Source organism: Acomys russatus, chromosome 5, assembly GCF_903995435.1.
Source record: "Acomys russatus chromosome 5, mAcoRus1.1, whole genome shotgun sequence".
Classification (NCBI taxonomy): Eukaryota; Metazoa; Chordata; class Mammalia; order Rodentia; family Muridae; genus Acomys; species Acomys russatus.
Window position 1 is genome coordinate 74,403,700 of NC_067141.1, and position 21,663 is coordinate 74,425,362.

A 21,663-nucleotide genomic window follows, 5' to 3' on the forward strand; every position below is an offset into this window, starting at 1 on the left:
AGAAGACTTGTGACCAATTGGTTACAAAAGGTGCCCGGCTTTGGGCTGGCAAGATGACTGAGAGGGTTAAGATGCTTATTGCCAAGCCTGCTAAATTGAGTTTTGTCCAAGGCTGCACATAGTGAGAAGAAAGAACCGACTCTCCTGAGTTGTCCCCTGGTCTCCCCATGGACACTGTGGCACACACACAAATAAATAGGTACATAAATAAATGCAATCTTAAAATTTATATTTAAAAAACCAACTTTTGAAGAAAAAGACAAAAACAATCTTCAAGGAAGGAGTTATAAGCTGTCATCAGACCTTGGATTCTGGGGTGTGTGCACCCCAAGCCTCATGTGCTTAGGTGGGCCCTCCCCTTAACTGAGGGGCAGCACTTATGCTGCAGTAGCAAGCAGTCCCTCACCTCACGGCCTTAGAAGAAGACTACTGTGGACCCAGGAGAAGCCATGTGGTGCTGATCCTCCAGGTGACAGCCCTGGGCTGCAGGTCCTGTGTCCTGTCCCTGTCCTTTCTGGAACATTCAAGCTCTACATCAAAATAGCGAAGCAGGAGCCCTACTCAAGGATGAACACTGGAAGTCACTGATGCTTCAGGGGAGAATGGCTGAAGTAAACCTCGTGGTAATGTTCAACACTAGGGACCAGGCCATGCTCGTCAGTGCTCGGTGTAGAGGATCATAGACATCTCAAGAAGTGCTGTGAAGAGTGCCTGATCAGTGCAGTCCCCGTGTCCCCGCACAGGAGGAGGTCAGGGTGCAATCCCTGTGTTCCCCCGCACAGGAGGAGATCTGGTAGCACCACCTGCCTCCTTCACTTGAACCAGCCTTCCAGGATTCTGCATGCATGCCACACACAGGAGCTAGTTCCAGAAGGGGAGGAGACCGTCAATGGAGGACTAACTGCTCCCTGGGTTCCACATAGGGATCAGCTTTCTCAATAATACTGTGTGAGTTTAACCTCAAAGTAAATGGTTAATTCATCTTATATCAACAGCACTGTGATTCATAATGTAAACTTGGAGAATTTTTGATGTTTCAGGCTCACATTCCTTTTAATTTGCCTCTGCATTCTTTTAAAGCCACAGTGTGCTCACTTGATAGAATGCAGCATGCAAATGCTCGGGTCCTGCCTGGAGGCAATTTAGCCTGGCTGTTTCAGCAGACATCTTCTTTCAAGTGTGTACTCTTTCTTAAATTATTTACTGGGTAAACACACTTTGCATTTTCAAAAGGGACACTAAGACTGCTTACTGCTGGCCTGGTGAAACATCAAGGCCCCTTAGCCAGAGTTCAGAGCAAGTTCCTTGGGGACGCCCCCAACGTTCTTTCTGGCTTGCTAGCAGTCCCTTGACCTGGCTGGCTTTTCCGATTCCTCCCAAGTCTACAATGCTGCACTCAGTTCTGTTGCCCAGAGCAATGGGGATTGGCCAGCAGCAATGGCCAGTGACTGTTCCCCAGGCTTCCTCATAGCTGGGGTCTGCCACTGCCAGCCTTTACTTCCCTCTCCCCACTGCTTAGTCCTGTCCACTCAGGTGGGTCACTTTCTGTCTCTAGAGAGGTATTTGCTGAAGTCCTTCACAGTCCAGAGCTGGCTTGGTGACCTGGTCAGCTGGGCCTACGTATAGCCCTCTGCTCCCTTCATCTCAAATGTCTGGCAGCCTTTCTATGCAATAGTACCGATGTCTTCCACTCAGGAGCCCGGATGGCCAGTCCTTCTTCTAGGTTCTGGGAGAGAAGCCAGGGCTGCTCTGAGAAGGCACTTTAGTGTGTAGCCTCATCTTCAGAGGCTCATTTCAACTTTGACCTTCGACCTTTTCTACCCTGACATTTTTCTGCTAGTTGAACTTGCCCGGATTTCTCCTACATTCTCCCCAGAACGGGATGATGATAGTTCTGGGGCCACACTCTGTCACTACATTCCTTGGAGACTTAGTTCTCTGTCCTGCTCCTGAGTACCAGCCATTGCATGTTGCCGAAGCCTTGGAGATGAATTCTACATGCTTCCTACAGACAGGTGCATCAGAGCAGCAGAGGGGTGGCGACAGGGACGCCAGTGGACATGGGTGCAGGAAGGAGGGGCCTCCTGTGTGCTTATTTTATTACCATGTTCCAGATTAAACTAGTAACACCCATATCTAACCTTCTTGCATGTCCATCTCGGATGCTTGGGGCCCTCATCCTACAAATGAAATAGTTGTCACCCATGACGTAAGAGAGACACACTACCACAGGTTACCTAAGGCAGAATTTTTAAAGTTTTCTGGCTTTGAATCTGTCTTACTGCCGAGACTCAGCTTTGCTGATTTCCTTTGTAAATCTAACATGGCTGACTGGTAAAGAGAATTTTGAACAATGACTTTGGCAAACAGGACCATTCTGAAGACATGCCTCCCTTCCAGAGAAAAGGAGGAAAACCAACTTGAGTTGTAGAGAAAGCCTGAGTAGGTGCCAGTCAGCCTTCCTAATTAGCTTCCCTTTAAGAAACTGAAATCCTGTTCTTATTTACTTAATGGGTGGGACAGAGAATCTTCCTGCCTCCTGGGTAAATGCAGCCTGTTAAGTCTGAATTATCTGTCATCACAGAAGAATTAATGTCGGGCACAGGCCTTCTAGTGGGACAAGAAGAGATAGACAAGACAGATCCTCACGGAGCCTTGTGTGATAAATGAGGGCAGAGCGCACCATTCATCTCCTGTGAGGAAAGCAGACATGGGCACTAAAGCAGCTTTGCGGAAGACGTGTCAGCAAATGGCCATCATTTTGTAGCCTGTCAGGAAGAGAGGGAGCCCATCCTGTTAGGGGCCACAGGGGATGGGCCACTCTAATGGGATAGTACCATCCACCCATGAAGAAAGTACGGTGGGTGGGAAGGATGCCGTCCTCCATGCCGGCTGTCGGGAGACGCTGTGCAGGGTCCCGTGTGCATGGGAGGACACAGAACCTCTGCGTGTGCCTCTGGGCAGGTGGGATGGAGTTGCTGCAAGCTTGAAGCCGGGTGGGTAGCCGGCTAGACGGCCAGCCTCTCTGGGTTTCTATTTCCGTGCACTCAGTGAGAGCAGCGAGCGTGGGCGAGGCTGTTTGACCCAGGTTCCCTTTGAAAGACTCAACAAAGCATTGTGGTGTGCGACCTCTTTTCTCCGAATGAGGTAACAAATTATGAAATCACTTCAGCGGACGGGCGCTGCAGGCATCCAGAGCGTGTGTCTCCTCTGCTTGTCTTCCTGAGGTCAGCATCTGCAGGGCTGGACCAAGGGACCAGCAGCCCCCAGAGGGCCCACCCACAGCTGCTAGCCAGGCACCTAGAGGACAGTCTATTTGCTCTTATTTCCATTTTTTTTTTTTTTTTTTTTTTTTTTTTTTTTGGTACCATCTTTTTTTTGCACCAGAGAGCATGCGTACCATTTCTTCCTGGTTTGACGAAGCCATGAGCCATACTGACAGGTGACGGCTTCACAACCTAAGCTGCAGGTTTGACACTTGCTTCTTAATCCTATCCTCTTCCTGCTAAGTCTCTCGCTTTTCCTGGAGTACTTTTGTTCAGGTAAGTACCTCACTGACACGTATTTCCTTGGAGTCTTTTCCTTTCACAGGAAACACTGAAAGGAAAATGTGAGGCTTGTCTCACATTCTAAATTATAAAGAGATGCTCACCTGGGCCCTTGATCATTTAAAGAGGCTGCAGGTGCCCAAATTCCTGAGAGAGCCCTTGATTTCCCCTTAGTTTTTTCGTAAGCATTCTCCGACTGCAAGCACTGTGGAGTTGTTCACAAACCTGAAAGCTCTGTGTGTGTGTGTGTGTGTGTGTGTGTGTGTGTGTGTGTGTGTGTGTGTGTGTGTGTGTGTACGTGTACACACTCTCTACCTGCCGGGCTATGGTTTCTTTAGCCAACTTGGCTTGGGCAGTGTGTGTCAGAATACTGTTCATTTATCCATGTGAGTTTTTCTTCTGTCTCCCACAGAGTCATCCAAAACCGCATCCTGCTGGTCATCCTGGGGATCATCGTGGTCATCAGCATCCTGACGGCCATCACTTTTTTTGTCAAAGGACACTGATGCATCGGCTCTCCCTTGATAAACAGTGATCTTGGCTTGTTCTAAGTAATTAAGACAAAATGGTCACATGAATCATTGTTCGCACTGACAGGCCCCGGTGACCCCTTACCACTGTTCAGCTGGAGTACAGAGTGTAAAACCACTCTCTATTCCTGTCTGCGTGTGGGTCGATTTCCTTTCTGAGGTTGGTCTTTGTCCAGATTTTTTGTTTCTTATAAGTAAAGGTGAATGCTTGTCTGCCTTTAGGTAACTGCATTTGCCCGTCCAAATAGCTTTCGTAACATTTTTCCTTGCCTTGTGGACATGCCCGGGATCACAGTCTGAGAGAGGGTGTGGTGACTCAGTCATAGAAGCTTCCATGTGCCACATCTCCTCTCTTTACCAACTAGCCTACCTGTAACATCCATGGATAAAATGCCAGAAAAGTCAGAGGCCAGAGCCAGTGAGCAGCTCCAGCAGGTCAGGCCCCCCTTCCCAGCGTAGAGAATACAGCCATCCCTCCGGACAACTTCATTGGACAGGGGTGGACTTGCTGTCACCTGTACAGAAAATGACCCAGCACTCTCCCTGGTTTTTTAGTGTGTGTGTGTGTGTGTGTGTGTGTGTGTGTGTATGTGTGTGTGTATTTTTCCCAAGAATTTTTTGCTGAAGCTATTCATGTCCACTTTTCCGAGCTTTGGATACTGGTGACAAGAAATATTTCCTTGCCTTCCACAAATGCCATACTCCCTGGAATTTGCTGGCAGCGTGAGAATTGGCCCAGTGTTTAACTGTGACCTCATCTTCCCTGTGTAAACATGTCTGTATCTTCTCAGTTTTACTATGAGCTCAGGCAGCAGCAGCCCCGGAATATGTAGAAGGCCTGGGTTCCCTCCACACCCTCCCTGCATGCAGAGGCAGCATTGTGTTCCACAGAGCACGGCCAGGACTCCTCCCCTGGTATGAAGTTTGTAAGGTGGTGATAAAAATGGAGAGTCCACTAGGAAAATAAAAACCAAGCCATGGTGGGCAGTGTCCACCAACCTCCTTTCAAAGAATGAGGGATTGCAGAGTGCTACAAAAGAACCGCTTGGGTTCTTCCTACCAACTGTTAGCAAAGCCTGCCTCAGTTCTCTGTGTTCAAACCTCTGTCTTATTTCCTGATTGTCTTCCTTTCCCTTCTGTCTGAGGTAACTAGGAATTGTGTTCAAAATGAGTTCATTTGTGATCAGGCTTAAAAGTTGCCCAAGCTGAGGTCATTTCCCCTCTAGTCATGTAGCACATGTGTTTTTCTTAAGACTTCACAGGCCCTTGCAGATCTGTACTATCTTTTTCAATATAATTGGAAGCTTGCATTCATGAAAAGCAAACCTGTTCTCTTCATAAAAAATGCTAACCACCTGCGCTCATGCACCTTGCTGCATTTGAGTCCCCCCTCCTCTCTCTCTCTCTCTCTCTCTCTCTCTCTCTGTCTGTCTCTCTCTCTCTCTCTCTCTCTCTCTCTCTCTCTCTCTCTCTCCTCTCTCTCCCTCTCCTCTCTCCTCGCTCCTCTCGCCTCCTCTCTCGCTCCTCCTCTCTCTCTCTCTCTCTCTCTCTCTCTCTCTCTCTCTCTCTCTCTCTCTCTCTCTCTCTCTCACACACACACACACACACACACACCCCACATACTCAGAAGAGAACCATTATAGAGAAGAAACGCAAAATCCACCAGAGAAGTTGTGCTTGTGGAAACAGGCCAGGGCCTGTACGTGTTCAGATAAATCATTTATTATTGTGTAAATAAAGGTGTAGTCTCTGTGTTGGAAGGATGGCATGGGATTTTGGCCAAACAAAGTAGGACAGCAGAGGAGATGGACTGGAAGCTACGCTAACTTCCCTGTCAGCAAGAACTTCTTATTCTGATAACTGAATTCTGGGCATCCTAAACGTATAAGAAAAAAATTAAAAAGCAAGGAGACAACCTGGGTCTGCAATGCTGGTGCTGGTGAGGTAGACAACGTCTCTGGTGGCCTCCTTGGAAAGGATGGCTTTTAGTTAGGGTGTCCCTGAGTTCTAAGCTCTCTCTCGCACTTTCCTCTCATCTTCCCAAGGCCACCCACAAGCTGGGTAGAGCTGGGCATTGGCCCCTGCCGGCCCCCAAGGAGCTCACCGAGCCTGCGGTCATGCTGAAGCACGTGACGTGAAAAGGAGGGAGGGCACCTGCTGCTCACCTCTCAGGGCTGTCCCTGCCCACAGCTCAACCCTGGGAACAGACATCTGCGAACATACAACCGTGGGCCCAACAGCTCCATCACATCCCCTGGAGAAGGCCACCTCACTCAGGCCACGCCCACTGGAAGTGGGCACTGGTCTGAAAGTCGCCTTCTGATGCCCTGGAAGAAGATGGAGGAGCCTCAGGGCAGGGCAGGGCTCTTCCTCCTCTGCTGCCTACCACAGAATCCGAAGCAGGTGTTCATGTGGTCCTAGGTTCATACTATGTAGATTTCAGCTGAGGAACATTTCTGAAGTGGCGAGCCTTTGTTTAAACTGTGTGGGAGGTGGGGAGAGAATGAAGTGACAATATGGAGGAGGAGGAAGAGGAGGAAGCCCTCGCCATATAAAATTCATGCAGACTAAACAGTTTCTCTGACAGTATAAATAAAGTGGATGCAATCCCGCTCCAGAATCAAAAGCAATTTAATTAAAGTCCGTTAAGTTGTAAAGAGTTTTAAACGTTCCGTGTTGAAGGCGGATGCCCACGGATGCAGCGGGCCTGACGTCAGCGGCCAGGCCTGGGCTGGGAGGCCATTTGCTATTCTGTTTCAGGCAGGCTGGATTGTCTTATTTTGGAACCAGCTTGGTGGGGGGTTTGCTTTGCTACTGCTTCTGAGCCCTGAGCTTCAAAGGCTGAAATTAATGGTGAACAAAATTGTGCGGCTCTGGCCGTCCCATGCGGGGCAAGCCCATTGAGGGTTATCATTAAGTAAAGAAATAAAGAGAGGGAAAAAGCCTGCCTGCTCAAAAATCCTCATCAGATAATGACCTTAGTGATTGGGTCTTCATTCCCAAACAGCACCCAGAGATTATCAACTCATGGCAATGGGAGGGGGGGAAGAAAGGAAGACACAGCTACTGTCTTCCTCTCTCTCTCTCTCTCTCTCTCTCTCTCTCTCTCTCTCTCTCTCTCTGCACATCTTTTCTTTAAAACTGTCAGATCATTTCAGTATTTCAAATCCGAGGAAAACAGCCTGCCTGCTGCTGTATTTGAAGTTGTAATGGTGTCAAAAAGTCACGACTGACTGACAGCCGTCAGTCCCAGAGGGGCTCATTAAATCATAAAAACTTGACAAGGAAATAATTGCGCATGGCCAGCGACTTGGCGCCTGTTTAGACAGTTTTATTGTCTTTCATTATCAGTCCCCGCCACTACGTTCATTAACAAATTGCATTAAACAACTGTTAAGGGCTAATGATTTGTTTATCGCTTTTTTTATTATTATTATTTAAACATTAGCTGTGTCATGTGGTACCCCAGCAGCCTCTTGCCATCATCTGACTGAATATTTTTCCACTCCGAGCCCTGGGTACTGTTGGAATATGAAATAGATTATTCATTACTCTCCTCTTTGCCACTGATTTGGTTTCATGTAGTGTCTTCCACAGAGAAAGATGAAAACTTGTCAAAAATAGGTTATATCTTATTCGAAGGGGCAACAATAGCAGCAGGTACAGGCACACTTTAATATTTAATTAAGGGTGATGTTAACCCCTTTCAGTGACTTCAGCTCTCAGTTACATTTACATGCGGAAGGGGAAAATAATTGTTCTTAATTTGCAACCTGTTCAGCAGGCATTCTTAGGTGGACTTACTGGAAATTTAGAGGGGAATTTTTAAATAATCAAATTCCCCGTCATAAATATTTATAGTAGTTTGTCTACGTAGCTGAGAATTAAGTGCAAGTGGCAATTTCCTCATCACTTTGGTGTGAACTGCTTAGCCTCTCCTGGGCACTTTGTGCTTAGGAACAGAGGTGGCAAAATGCGTCTGGAGAAGTCCACAGCCAGGGACTGCAGGTTGTTTGTGGCCCACACTGCTTTCAGAGGAACTGCAGAGGCTCCAGTCCAAGGGCTACTTGCCTTCCCCTTCCACTGCGTGTGTGGTTGGGACACTGGTCTGCAGTGAGGGCAAGCAACGAAGGCTTAAAGAAAGCTACGTAAGTCTGGGCGGCTGGCACAGGCCTGTGTGTTGGGGTGGCTCAGGCCTCTGTGTCCTCAACTGAGCTCATTACGACCCATGCTTCCCTAATGGGCGACAGGAGCAGCCCTGTGCAAGGATTGACCTTCCACCCTTTTCCTTTCCGGGGCTTTGCCATTGGTGAATTGATCGGCTTTTCCATGGGCTGCAACCTCAAGGGGCCAGAGAGAACAAAGCCCTATCTGGTCATCCGAAATCCCCTTGTATCAGATCCCCAGTTTGTTTGTTTAGTTTATCTAACTATGGAAGCCACAGCCTCTGGGGCTGCAGTGCTCTGGGAAAGATGAGGGACAAGAGGATCTTTTCCCACCATGTTGCTCGTTCTCCTCTCCCATTCCTCCCATCGTGAGTCTGAGGAGAAGCTGTATGTTCTTTGCTTGGTACTATGCGTCTTAGTATCACCCTCGAAGGCCAGGTGGTCCTGCAGGAGTCATGGGCCAGCCAAGCAGACATAAGACCTCCTTTCAGGTCTTCCTGATCGCTGTGGAGGTAGACATAGTGGCCACGCCTGGGTCTGGAGGGCCTCCAGATTCTAGTCCGTACATATTAGTCACGTGACAACTCGCCCTTCTTAGAGTGACCTTCACACCTCAGCTAGAACCATTTTCCCAGAGGGAAGGGAGACCATATAGTAAGCCATCCGCAGTGGGAAAGGGAGTGAGACAAGAAGCTATCCCAACTTGGCCTCACCCTATGCTGACTTGAACATGACGCTTGTTTCTGTCCCTCAGCCATGATGCATCAGGCCCTGCCTGGTAACATCTGCCAAGCTGTCCACATAATGTGATCAGTGGGGCCAAGGCCACTGGGCGAGCAGATCTTGAGGCGAATAGGCACTGCACTAAGACGGGTGATGTTTAAGGGAGCAGCCAGGGCAGATAGAAAGCGAGTGTGTGCCTGCAGCCAAGGAATCGAGGGGCACTCTTCCCACCGTAGAGCCTGCGTCAGCCCTCTCCCAGTGATTCCAGTCAGGGCCAGCTCACCAGAGGCCGGCGGTAAAAACAAGGTGGGTGTGGGTCTGGGAGCAAAGGGCTAGACAGTGAACCGGGAGGTCCAGCCAGGAGTTGGGGTGATGGGCTCATCCCAGGCATGAGCAAGAGAGATGGGTTCCAGCAAGTAGCGCCCTGAGCCCATTGTGCCCTTCCTCAGGTGGAGCCAGAGAAGGGACAGCAGGGGCCACCGGCCATGCCACCTATGCCACCTCCAACCTCCCTGGCTCAGGGCTCACTGAAACACCTCCTTACTCAGGCCACATAACTAAAGAGGGTGTCAGGTGGTTCCCCCTACCAGCTACAGGCAGAGCACAGACCTGCGATTCTGCAAACTCCCACCCTCCTCCCTTCATCCAAACAAGGCCCTTTGGCGTGAGTAATAGCTGGGGGAGTCCAGGAGGAGTGAAGCTGCCTCTCCACCAGTATTGATCTACAGTCTGTTCATCCACCAAGGGCTGACTGGGCTTTTCCTGCAGGCAGGACCTCCCTGGGCCGCATTGCAGCCTTGCTCCTCCCCAGGCCTCCCTCAGGTGTGTTCAGGAGGAAGGAGGTGGGGGGTGAGGAGGAAGCCCAGGGGCTTTCCACAGCTCAGCACAGCTTCCGTGCCCCAAAGTTTTTGTTTTCAACTTACTTTGCCACAAAATGCACTCGTTAGCAAGAAACAGATTTTGTTTGTTTGTCTATCATGAGCACCGTGTAGTTGAGAATAAACAGCTCCTCGGCCCCAGGCTTTCTCCACAAGGTTCTGCCTAGGCCCTGGGCCAAGAAGCACCCTCAGAGGACTGAAAAAGACCAAGCGTTGGACAGAGCACCTGGCACACCTTACTGAGTCTCCGTGGTGACCCTGCCTGCCTTCCCCTGCTCTGGGTATACCTATCCTCCCTACAGAAAGTCCTTTGAGGGACACATGCCCGTGAGGTCAGCCAGGCACTTGGATGGGAGCACCCTGAAACCCCACAGCTGTACTCCTTTAGTTTCTGAGTTAGAGTGCTGAGAAAATGCAGATTCAGCCTCGTGAGGAGGCCTCAGTTGTACCAGCCAGCAGATGGATGTCTGCCCCTCTTTTGGGGACCCATTTGGGGTGTTCACGGGGTAAGATGTGAAAGGGAGCACATAGTGCCCTGAGCCAGTGCCCTGAGGCATTCTCTATCTTGGGCCCTGTCTTGACCTAGAGGCCCCATACAGACATGCACCCGTGGCCGGGTTACCAGGCACACATATAGTCTAAGGATAGGCTCTAAACGGGGGAAGGGTCCTCTGGAGCCCTCACAGAGAAAAGCAGAAGGTGACAACGGGAGTTAGGATAGGCAGCCCTGGGGTCTGGCATTGTTTCCCCTCCATCAGCATTTCTAGCCTGCGGGTCCCAACTCAAGTCAGAGAAGTCTCAGCCTCTCTGCTCTGCAATTTGAGAAGGATCTCAAATGGATTGCTTCTGCCCTGAGTGGACCCCCTCCCCCGAGGCTGCCCAGGAGCCTTGACCCAGGGACACCTGGCCATGCCCAATTTGCATGTTTTGCCGGTCACCAAGCCCACTTTTCCTACGTCAGCATATCTGAAGAAAGGGAGGCATTCCAGTGAGGAGGACCTGGTGGTTCAGTCCAACCTCTCCCAGTTCACAGGAGAAGCACAGTCAGGTTTATTCATCTGGCCCGTGAGTAGTTACCAAGCACCCACTATGTGTCAGACCCCCAAAGGCATACAGCAAAAGGGGAGAAGTCAGAGAGCCTCTAGTACCATGTAGATGTCTAAAAACCTTTCACTCCCAGCATCCCAGGTATGTTATTCTCAAGATCCCAAAATGCATGGAGAGGCCTCTGCCCTTGCTGCCTCTGTCAGTGTGTCTGATATCAATAGCTCCCACCCACCCCCATGAGTTGCATGGCAACACCAGGTGTTCTTCCTCCTTGCAATTTCCATGACTGCATTTGCAAAGATCTGTGAGGAGGCAAGTAGGAGTCCTCTCCTCCTGCAGGTGGGTGGCCCCACCGCCACTGTTTTCTACACCAGGACCAGCCCTTGGGAGGGGGACAGAAATGAGGAATGCTTAGATCAGGGCTGACTTGGAGGGTGGGCTTTTTTTTTTTTTTTTTTTTTTTTTTTTAAGGTTTGACTTGGCGGGCAACAGAAGCCCAAAATATCATAAAAGGGAAAAAAGTTGCCGAGTGGCTAAGAGGTGCACCACGGGAGTGTTTCTGGGCTTGAACGAGGTGAATGCTAAGTGAAGAACAGTGAACCGGGAGGAAATGGAGCAAGAGACATTTCAAAGGCTTCTGTGCCCTTCTTCTCCTGTCCCCCATGTAGAAAGGGGGGCTAGAAACAGAGCTTGTATCAACCTCCATGCATCCCCACTCTCCCACCCAGTGAAGAAACTGATGCAAGGGTGTCTGATATTGGGGCAAGCGCACCTGCGCACCCCTTCTCCTATGTGAAGAAAGAGGAGACCCGCAGAGCAGGGCCGAGTGTGTGTGTGTGTGTGTGTGTGTGTGTGTGTGTGTGTGTGTGTCAGGCATTGGGGCCCGGGATTTAGAAGAACGAACTGCCACAGATCTGCATGCCCCAAGCTCAGTGCTGGCTGGCCACCTTGGCAACATCTTGAGTATTCAGGTGAGCTCCAATGCACAGACCCTTTTGAGCTGTGCCTTGCACAGGGCCAATGTCCTCTTATGCTAGAGGGAGCGCAGCATTTCCTGGAGATCTTCCGGCAAGTTGATAGCAGAGCCACGGGGAGGCTGTAGGCCTTCAGTGCTCCTCTGCACAATGAGATGTCACCTCCAATGGCAGGAGCTGGAGATTTTGTCTCTGTGTACCCCCATTCCCATCACCCCAACTCCAAGAGCCCCGACCTCAGACATTCTCAATCCACAGAGCCAGTGGCCTGGCTGGAGTTTGTCTCAACCTCCCACTTTGCAGACATTGACTCCGTCCTCGTTGGCCAGGACTCCTTTTTCTTTGAATGTTAGGTCTTTGCCCACAGGGAAATACTCCAGCCATCATCTAAGTGGCATGCCTAAGGTTCTCCTGAGGAAGGCATCACTAGCCTTTGTCCCCTGTGGTGTCCTCTTAGCCACTCTCCCCACCAGAAACTTGTGAGAAGCAGCTGATATAATTAGGAGCACCGCCACTGTGAGGCTGAGCCGAGAAAGACTTCTGGAGACCTCGCTGCCAATAGCGCCAAAGGCTGCTGTTTCTCTGACAGTGGTCTTGGTTGCTGTCGGAGCCATGGCATATTCACCAGGACAACCCCGTGGGGATGAGTCTGTTGCTTACCTCATCCAAGTGCCTGGTGTCTCTAGAGCCCCGAAGGGTTGTCCACCTGCTGGGTGGGGAAGAGATAGAAGACTTTGGGGAGGGGAAAGGCACTGGGTGTGGCCACTTGACCTAGGCAGGTGGTATGGTCTGCTGGCCCAGTGGCTGTCAGTGCTTGTGTGTGCCCCATGTTGCCCTAGTACCTATGGTCTGAGGGGACAACACAGTAGTTAGATCCAAGCCAAGGGGCTTTTCTTCTGTTCATCTTGAGGCCAACAGTCGCTTCAGGCCAACACAGCACCATGCTGAGATGAGTCTTGAAAGGCAGTGTGTGACTTGACTCGCTCTGTGTACATGTTAAATATCCCATTTCCAGTTCGATCTGACATTTTATACACATTAGATGAATGGTGAGAGTCATGCTAATAATTTGGACTGAGAGCATTGCCAAATTAAAGGTACTGTGACAAGCTGAAAACTCCTGCCTTTCAAGGTTTATTTTTATTTTTACTTATGAGTGTGTGTGTGTGTGTGTGTGTGTGTGTGTGTGCGCGCGCGTGTGTAGGTGTTAGATACCCCTGGAGCTGGAGCTAGAGTGACAGGTAGTTGTGAGCCTCCAGACATGGGTACTGGAAACTGAACTCTGGTCCCCTACAAAAGCAGGATGTTCTGACCTTCAAGCCATCTCTCTACCTTATGCCTGCTTTTATTAATAAGGAGTCCAACATTTTTTGTTTGTTTCTTGACTTTGTTAAAAAAAAAAAAAAAGATTTATTATGTATACAGTATTCTGCCTGCATGTACACCTGCAAGCCAGAAGAGGGCACCAGATCTCATTGCAGGTGGTTATAAGCCACCATGTGGTTACTGGGAATTGAACTCAGGACCTTTGGAAGAGCAGATAGTGCTCTTAAGCTCTGAGCCATCTCTCCAGCCCGAGTCCAACATTTTTATTTTGTCCTGGGACTCCGAAATTATGTAGCTAGACCAGCTAGATTAGTGAATTTCTCTCTTGTGCATCCGTTACCTTACCTGCCCAAAAAAGACACACATTGAGATTGGACCTCAAAATTCCTGGACCTCTTCTTGGGCATGTGAGTTTGGATAACATCCAGGCAAGAGGCTAAATGACTGTGATGTTCACCTCCAAGTCCCTGCACTCAGGACAATCATGAATGTGAACCCAGACAGGTATACACAGAGAGACCCTGTTCCAAAAAAAGGAAACGAACGAGAAGCTTGAAAGAGATTTAGAAGCCAGTATGTAACACCTGGAGAGATGGCTCAGTGGTTAGGAGCACTGACTGTTCATCCAGAGGACCTAGGTTCAATCCCCAGCACCCACATGCAGCTCACAACTGTGACTCCAAGATCTGACACCTTCACATAGACTACACAGGCAGGCAAAACACCAATGAATGGAAAATAAGAATAAATGAAGGAGAAGGAAGAAGAAGAAGCAGCCACCACCGCCAGTGTGTGGAGCCAGTCCTCAGCCCTGGAGTCCCAGGCCCAAGTATTTTTGTTTGGTTGGTTTTGCTTTCAGCCTGGCTTCTTTTGTTTTGTAGGTCCAGGCTTGTTTGGCATTTGGAGACAGGCTCTCACTCTGTAGCCCAGCAGGCCTTAAAAACAAATTATTCTTCTTCTTCAAGGAAGCTCTGGAGCGGCTCCCAGAGAAGGCTCAGGCCCTCTGAGGACAGAGCCACCACTGACTGCCCAGGCTTTTACCCCAGGTGTTCCCCTGGGGTGTCACATTGTGGAATGGGGAACCCCACCCAGACACCTTACAGAGTCTGTCAGTGCCAGAGATGCAATTCAGGATCCAAGCAAGTTATGCAATAAGATTTCATCTAGCCCAAAAGCTGAGGCCCTAACACTGTGCTGAACGCAGCCATGACTTCCTGCCTAGCCCCTGGAATGTTCAGGCCTAGGATGTTGAGCTCAAAGTCCCAGGACAAGGAGAGTGAGTGCCTGCCAGGTTCAGAGCAAGTGACGTCATCCTCCTGAGAATGCCGCCCCAGCCCCCACCCCACCTCCGACTCCGGGGCTGCTTTCAGGAAAGGGTACCCATTTAGAACTGTTTTCCATGCCACCATCTTGCAGGTTCCAGGCCATCCTCACTGTCCATTTTACATTTGAGGACTCAATTGTCCAAAGGTTTGACAGACAGGAAATAGCATGTTTATAGATGGGACCATTCAGCACCAATGTCTGGGAAATTACATACCAACCATTTGGTTCCTCCCAACTTTCCCAGATGATCGTTCTCTCAGGTTTAGCATTGGGTGGGTTTGGAGGATTCCTGTGCTGCATTTTGATGGATGTCTTCCGGCTGCAGCTCATCCTTCCTAAAGGCAATTCATTAAGCCTGAAAGCCACTCCAGAGCGGGTTTAGAACCCATGTAGTACATAGTCCGTTAAACTGAGATCTGCTAATTAATCGCTCTTCTTGTGTAACAGCGATAGCGCTCCTTCCCCGAGGAATTGCAATTTCATGGTTCCTAATGATGCTACGATTACATTATCTGCATCGCTTAGGCTGGGGTGTCAGGAGTAGTGCTCCGAGCCTATCTCAGGGATGGGGAGAAACCACACTGAAACCAAGCAGATGGAGGAAGGGAGGTAGACTGGCCTGTACTTATTAATGCACTGCTGTCTTTACATCTCACTCAGGAATTAGTTCCAAGTCCTGGAGAATCCCAGCTCCACAGTGCCTCTTTTTCCAGAACCTTCACATTTTATCTCTAATATATACAGAGCAGTTTTTAAAAAACTGTTTATTTGCTGTATCTCACAAAGTAATTTATTTCAGCATTTATTTTTATTAGATTTCTTGGAAATGTGGTTCTACCTGTCACTGGCATAAGTAATACATTTTGAAGGTTGTTTTCCTGAACCAGCTTGTATTAAATAAATGCATAATTCCAAAGTCTGCCGGGTCTTTTGCATTTTTTTCTAATGGAAAGGTAGGTGTAAATCTTTGCTCAGCATTCTGGCCTGTGAGTACGTACACTATCATGTTTTTATGAATGGTGACACTCAGGAGGCTCAGTCTCAGCATTGTATAGAGTTTGTGTGTGTGTGCACGCGTGCCCGCACCTCTGTGTCCTGGAGCGTGTGGAAGCCAGTGGGCAACCATGGCTTCTACAGGTGCTGTCCACCTTGCTGAGACCGCAGCTCACCAAATACACTAGCCTGGCTGGCGAGTGAGCTTCAGGGCTCTGCCTGTCTCTGCGTCCCCAGCACTACAGTTACAGATATGTGCCACCACGGCAAGCTTTTTCTTTTTCTTTTTAATAGGTTGTGGGAAATCAAACTCCAGCCCTCTTGCTTTCAAGGCAATCACTTTACCCACAGAACTATCACCTTCGCCTTCTTTTTTATTATTATGAGGCAGGGTCTCTCCATGTCGTACTGGCAGGTGCTTGACGTCTCTGGGCGCAAACAAATACTCTGTCTTGCCCTGGCTAAGAATTTTTTTTTCTCTTTTATTTAAATTTTTCATTTATTTTGCTGTTCACAGCCACATATGCACCACAACATGCGTATGGAAGTCAGAGGCCAACTTACAGGAATTGGTTCTCTCTTTCTCCCTCTGTGCGACATGGGGACTGAACTCAGGTCCTCAAGCTTTGCAGGAAGCTCCTTAACCCACCAGACCATCTCATCCACACCTATGGGTTTTTTTGAACCCAGAATTTTGTTTTCCATCAATTCCTCAGAGAGATGGCAGAGCTGCCTGAGATGGGCTTCCTGCAGTGGTGAGCTTAGATAACCAGCTCCTGCCCCTACTGAGCCTCAGAGAAAACTGCACTCAAAGAGAAGACAGGCACGAAGACCCCATTAGGTGCCCACCGGGACCCACTCAATGCGTAGCAGATCGACCTTGTCACAGGCCTTGTGAGTAAATATAAATGTGTAGCTCTTTAGCATAGTAGATAAACACTGTGTGGGGAGCTATTGTTGTTCAGAGCTGTTTGGGTTTGCATTTTGGATTTTCTGTACAAATTTCTCATGATCAGGGTGTTTAAATACTTCAAGAACAGTGCAGACATCTGTTGCACTTATTTTACCAATATGGCCTAACAATGTTTATCATCAGGCCTACAGTTATTATTACGGCAGTATTTTCTAACCTGCTAGCAATCAATCAAGACATAGACACCTGTCATATTTTAAAATAGCCGTAGTTAACCTGGGGCAGGACAGACATTAATCCCCTAAACTACGTCCCACAGTCGGGGAGGTATGGAATCCTGCCCCAATCCCATGCCATCTGCTTCTAATGATTTCTATCAAGCTGCCTCCCATCCATAATCCCATATACTTGCTAATGTTCTTCATCTGGGCCAAGTCTCCATCCACGCTGGCCATTTGCTTCTCCATCTAACCCCTGATGGCGCAGCCCCCTTTGCCTCTCTTTTCCTCCAGTCTCTCCTCCCAAGATTCCTCCAGTCTCCTCACCCCACCCCCACCCCCAGCCCGGGAACCTTAGCCACACCCATCCCATTTGCCCTGCCCAGGTGTGCTGGCCTTTTATTGGTCAAATAGGTTAGGCTCTAGGCAAGGTACTAGTGGGTCACAGAGACAGCAAGCAGTAATTAGCATCAAAATACATCAGACCAACCTCCAACAACTCCTATAACCCCAGCACTGAGGAGGCTGAGGCAGGGGGACCTTGAGAACAAGGCCAGCTTGAGAGACCCTATCTCAGGGGGAAAGGACTACATAGGAGGGAACTGTGGGAAATAAATATTGAGCCAGGCATGGGAGGCACCTGTGGTCCTAGCCCTCCAGAGTCAGAGACAAACAGTTAGAAGGCAGCGTGATCCACACAGAGAGATTGTCTCATAGAACCGAGGGCTGGGCACAGAGCTCAGTGACAGGCCATGAGCTAAGCTCAAGGCTCAATTCCCAAAACCAAAATGTATACACTGCAAAATATTCTTTCAGGGGGCTAAAAATTGTTCAACACTTAAGAGAATACACTGTTCCTGTAGAGGACTAGAATTTAGTACCCAGCATGCTGGGGAGTTTACAGCTCGTTGTAACGCTAGCTCCAGAGGGCCCAATGCACTCTTCTAGCCCATGTAAGTGCTCGCTCCCTGCCCCCTCTTTCCCTCTCTCTCCCCCTCTCTTTTTCTCTCTGTCTCTCTGTCTTTCTCTCTCACATACATACTGATACATTCATACACATTTATACAAAAACTCACACTCATACACACACTCACATGCACACAAGTAAATCTTATAAAATGTATATTCTTTCTAGGAATGCCTTGAAGCCCTCTTAATACTAAATGGCCAGCGCTGACCAGGAGTCAGGAAGGCAACACACATCACAAAACATTATCTCTGCCTTCCCCAGGTCTCAAGGCCAGAGAGCGAAACCAACAGTTACCCGGAAATGACCTGTCTGAGTTCAGCCTCAAGGGCTGGCAAGGGTACAGTCTGGGTTGGTTGAGTTGTTTTGAGTCTACTCATTGCCAAATGTATTGAAAAAGAAATTTCTAGCTTCTGCCTGGTGAGCTGCTAGTGCCCCAGTAAATAACCTCTGCCCATGCAGCCCTAATTAACTTCACTGGAACACACATACACTCACACGCACACACAGACACAACATAAAAGTAGAAAAGGGCCTGAATGGAGGAAGGAGAGACTGTGATGGGGATAAATACTATCAAAATACATTTTACATGTGAATGAAATTGTCAAAGCAAACATTTTATATTTTATAAAGAGAAAACAAACAAGCAAACAGAACAAAATAATGAGGATATGTTTAAAACAAGTCTCAAAAGTATATTGAGAAAACAGACTATAAAACGGTTTATGCTAGAATACAATGTTCTTGAGTGAATTCATAACGATAAACAGCCACAGAAATGGGACTTTGATGATACAGGAGCCAGTCTGCACGTGACACTTGGCTCCACGTGAGCCCCTGGATAGCTGAGACATCCCTGAAGCAGCCACCTGCACCGAGGTGGCGAAAGACAGTGTGGGGCTCTTGGGAGCAGAGATCCGAATCCTGAAGTAAAACCCGTGTCTGGTGTCCTTGTGTATTGCCAGTTAACAGGAGGATGCAGACCCCTAGGAAGTCCACCTCCTCCTCATCGCCTAGTCCTCGCTACCGTTTCTCCCCCTGAGCCACAGTCATCAGCGCCCCTACTTAGGATTAATGGTTTGTTTCAGCTCACAGCAGCTAGAGTGATGGTTTGACAATGAAAATCAGATCTTAGAATGTTATGGTTCAAAATCTTTTGATCTGGTCTAAAGTTTCTAATCTCAGTTCTTTCCATGGTCTGGCCTGCGCTGCCCTGCCCTCCTCACTCAGCCCTGCATGGTCAGACACCAGCCCTCAACCTCTGGCCCCATCTTAACCTCCTTTCTTTCTCCCACACTCCAAGATCTTTCCCAACTTGGAGCCTGTGTCTGGGAGCTTCCCAGCCCACCTGTTTTCTCCCTGGCTAAATTTCACCTGCGCCATGGGTCCAGGAGGAGGGACACCATCGAGGAGCCCTCCCTCCCAGGCTCAAGGAGGTCCACCTGACTGCATCAGCTGCTGTTTCCTTCTCATGGCCTGTTGTGGTTCCCCATTTTTGTTCCCCAGCTGAGCATGGCACACAGTGGGAAGGAGGGGTAGACAGATGACTAGATGGATGTTTGCATGATAGATAACGTCTGTCACTTCAGACAGCCAAAGCAGGTGACATTTCAACACCAAGAGGCTGTTCCTATCCAAAGGTATGGGCAATGGATCGTGGGGCAAGAGGCAGGGCAGGGCAGGGCCACCTGCCATACTGCACTGCTGCTCAGACCTTTGGTGTTTTCTTTCTTTTTTAAAATATATTTTATTAATTTATTCATATTACATCTCAGTTGTTATCCCATCCCTTCTATCCTCCCATTCCTCCCTCCCTCCCATTTTCCCCTTACTCCCCTCCCCTATGACTGTTACTGAGGGGGACTTCCTCCCCCTGTATATGCTCATAGGGTATCAAGTCTCTTCTTGGTAGCCTGCTGTTCTTCCTCTGAGTGCCACCAGGTCTTGCCCTCCAGGGAACCTTTGGTGCTTTTCTTGCAGTGGAGGGTGACAGAGTCTTTCTCTATAGGCTCCTTCAGTCACCAGGACCCTCCCCCAACTGAAGAGAGAGCTGAGCAGCGTCACCAGGGCCAGCCTCATTTGGATGTGCAGCAGCACGGATGTGTAGCCACGGAGCTCTGGTGCCAATATTTCAAACCCTCCAGTACACTAAACGTGAAACTTTTGTTCAAATTTCAAGGATTTTGATAGCCCAGGTGAATAGACAGCGCCTATTGATTTTCCCCTTACAATGACTCTTGGATAACCTATTTTCTCATTTATTTTTAAAGACAGCTCATGAGATTTCATAGCAATTCTGCCCAACCTCCTAATATCAAAATCCCTCCTTGACCTGAAAATTGTAATTCTGCTATAGATCACAGCTGCTGAATATTACCTTTTACTAAGCTGGTTAAATAAAATATGTCCAACTCACTAGATCCCACAGCCGTGGCCTGCAAGCCTAACGATCCAGGGCCGAGCCTTCCTCCTCTGCACACTCACAGACCGGTGCTCTTGCAGGCCAGCACCGACGTGGGGCGAGGCTACCATCAGCTCAGCCTTGGAATCTAAGGAGGAGGAGAGGGAAAGGCTGGCTCCGCTGATCTTCAATGATTTTCTTGTAAAACTTTTACAAGGGAGACCTGGGCTGTTTGATGTCCCCCGAGTCTGCAGCACAGTGGCTGGGTTTTCTCCTTGGTGGGGAAGGGGGTGTGTTTGATGTAGGGCATGCTAAAAAAAAAAAAACAAAAAAAAACCCAAAAAACCCAACAACAACAACAACAACCTGAGACTCTCACACTGAAAGACCAGATGATGCACAGGTGTGGAAGAGACAGACAAACTATGAACATCTGTGAAGAGCCTAGGTGGGGAAGGCTGGCACTGGCTGCCCAGGACCCTTGGTTCTTGGAAAGGATCCTGGTGGAATTTATCCTGCTCTGTTAGAGCTATTTCAGCCTTGTGCATACCCACCCTCACCAGGCTCACCCACCAACCCTCAACGTGGTTGATTCCATGGGACTTTATAAATACAAATATTTCAAAGCCAGTGCTCCCATCTAAAGTCATAGCCCCTCGTGCTTTTTCTATCCTACTCCTTGACCTGCACTGTCTGCTGCCCCCTGCCCCATCGCATGATTACATTCCCCCACTGTTCTTGATGGTACACAACTGGAATTAGCATGACTTAAGGACAGTGTATGTCTTCAGTAGTGTACAGAAGTTGTTTGAAGTGACTGAGGCCAGAGTCTCCGCAGAGAACCTATGGACCCATGCCATTTGGTTGTGTCTGGTCTGGCCCCATGGTGACAGTGCCAGACTGGTCCTCCCTTTTCAGTGTCAGCAATACCTTGACAGTTGACAGGTCCCAGGAAACAGATGCCCAAATCTACAGTATCAGCACCAGGTGAGCCTGCGTGAGCAAGAGTGTCCAGGTGTGACATGAGAGGCAGAGGTAACATGTTGCTGTCCTTTAAGCACACTTTATGCCAGCACTGACAAGCACATGGCAGGAAGCCGCCTCTTCTCCCGATATACTCCTGACAGACGTCAGTCATTGAGCTGGGCTCTTCTACCTCCTCAGAATCCTCTCCTACCCTGAAGCCTCCACAACCTCTCATTTTGGGGAAAGGGCTTGAGGAGGCTATCTACTTCCTACCTGTGTCCTGTTAGACACATTATCTGCTTGGTGACTACTCTCTCCCCTGAAAGGTCCTCCCACTTTTTCCCAGAAGCTGTTTCTGCTCCCCAAATGCCATTCCAGCTCCAGGCCACAGAATCCCACGTTCCCCTGAGTGTCCTGCTCCTCATTTGCTTTTTACTGCTGTGATAAACATCATGACCAAAAGCAGTCTGTGCAGAGAAGGCTTTATTTGGCTTCGAGTGCATCAGTCAGGGAAGCCAAGGCAGGGACACAAGGCAGGGACGCAAGGCAGGGACACAAGGCAGGGACGCAAGGCAGGAGGCCAAGGCAGGGACGCAAGGCAGGGACGCAAGACAGGGACGCAAGGCAGGGACGCAAGGCAGGGACGCAAGGCAGGAACTATAGAATAATAGTGCTTACTGGGCT

At 49.1% G+C, this 21,663-nt stretch overlaps 1 protein-coding gene across 4 annotated transcripts in view; it reads left to right on the top strand.

Moving 5' to 3' along the window:
* The window catches only part of Vti1a (vesicle transport through interaction with t-SNAREs 1A), a 320,246-nt gene extending 316,093 nt beyond the window's left edge, over positions 1 to 4,153 (top strand). For 2 of the 4 annotated variants that reach the window (XM_051146794.1, XM_051146795.1), the window contains one exon: positions 3,961 to 4,108. Coding sequence is in view for 2 of the 4 variants with exons in the window: in XM_051146792.1 (XP_051002749.1) it covers positions 3,961 to 4,054 (94 nt within the window). In the remaining 2 variants the exon portion in view is untranslated. Of the gene's footprint in view, positions 1 to 3,960 lie in introns of all 4 variants that reach the window. The other 2 variants (XM_051146792.1, XM_051146793.1) reach the window with 1 other exon arrangement.
* Positions 4,154 to 21,663: the final 17,510 nt, after the last annotated feature.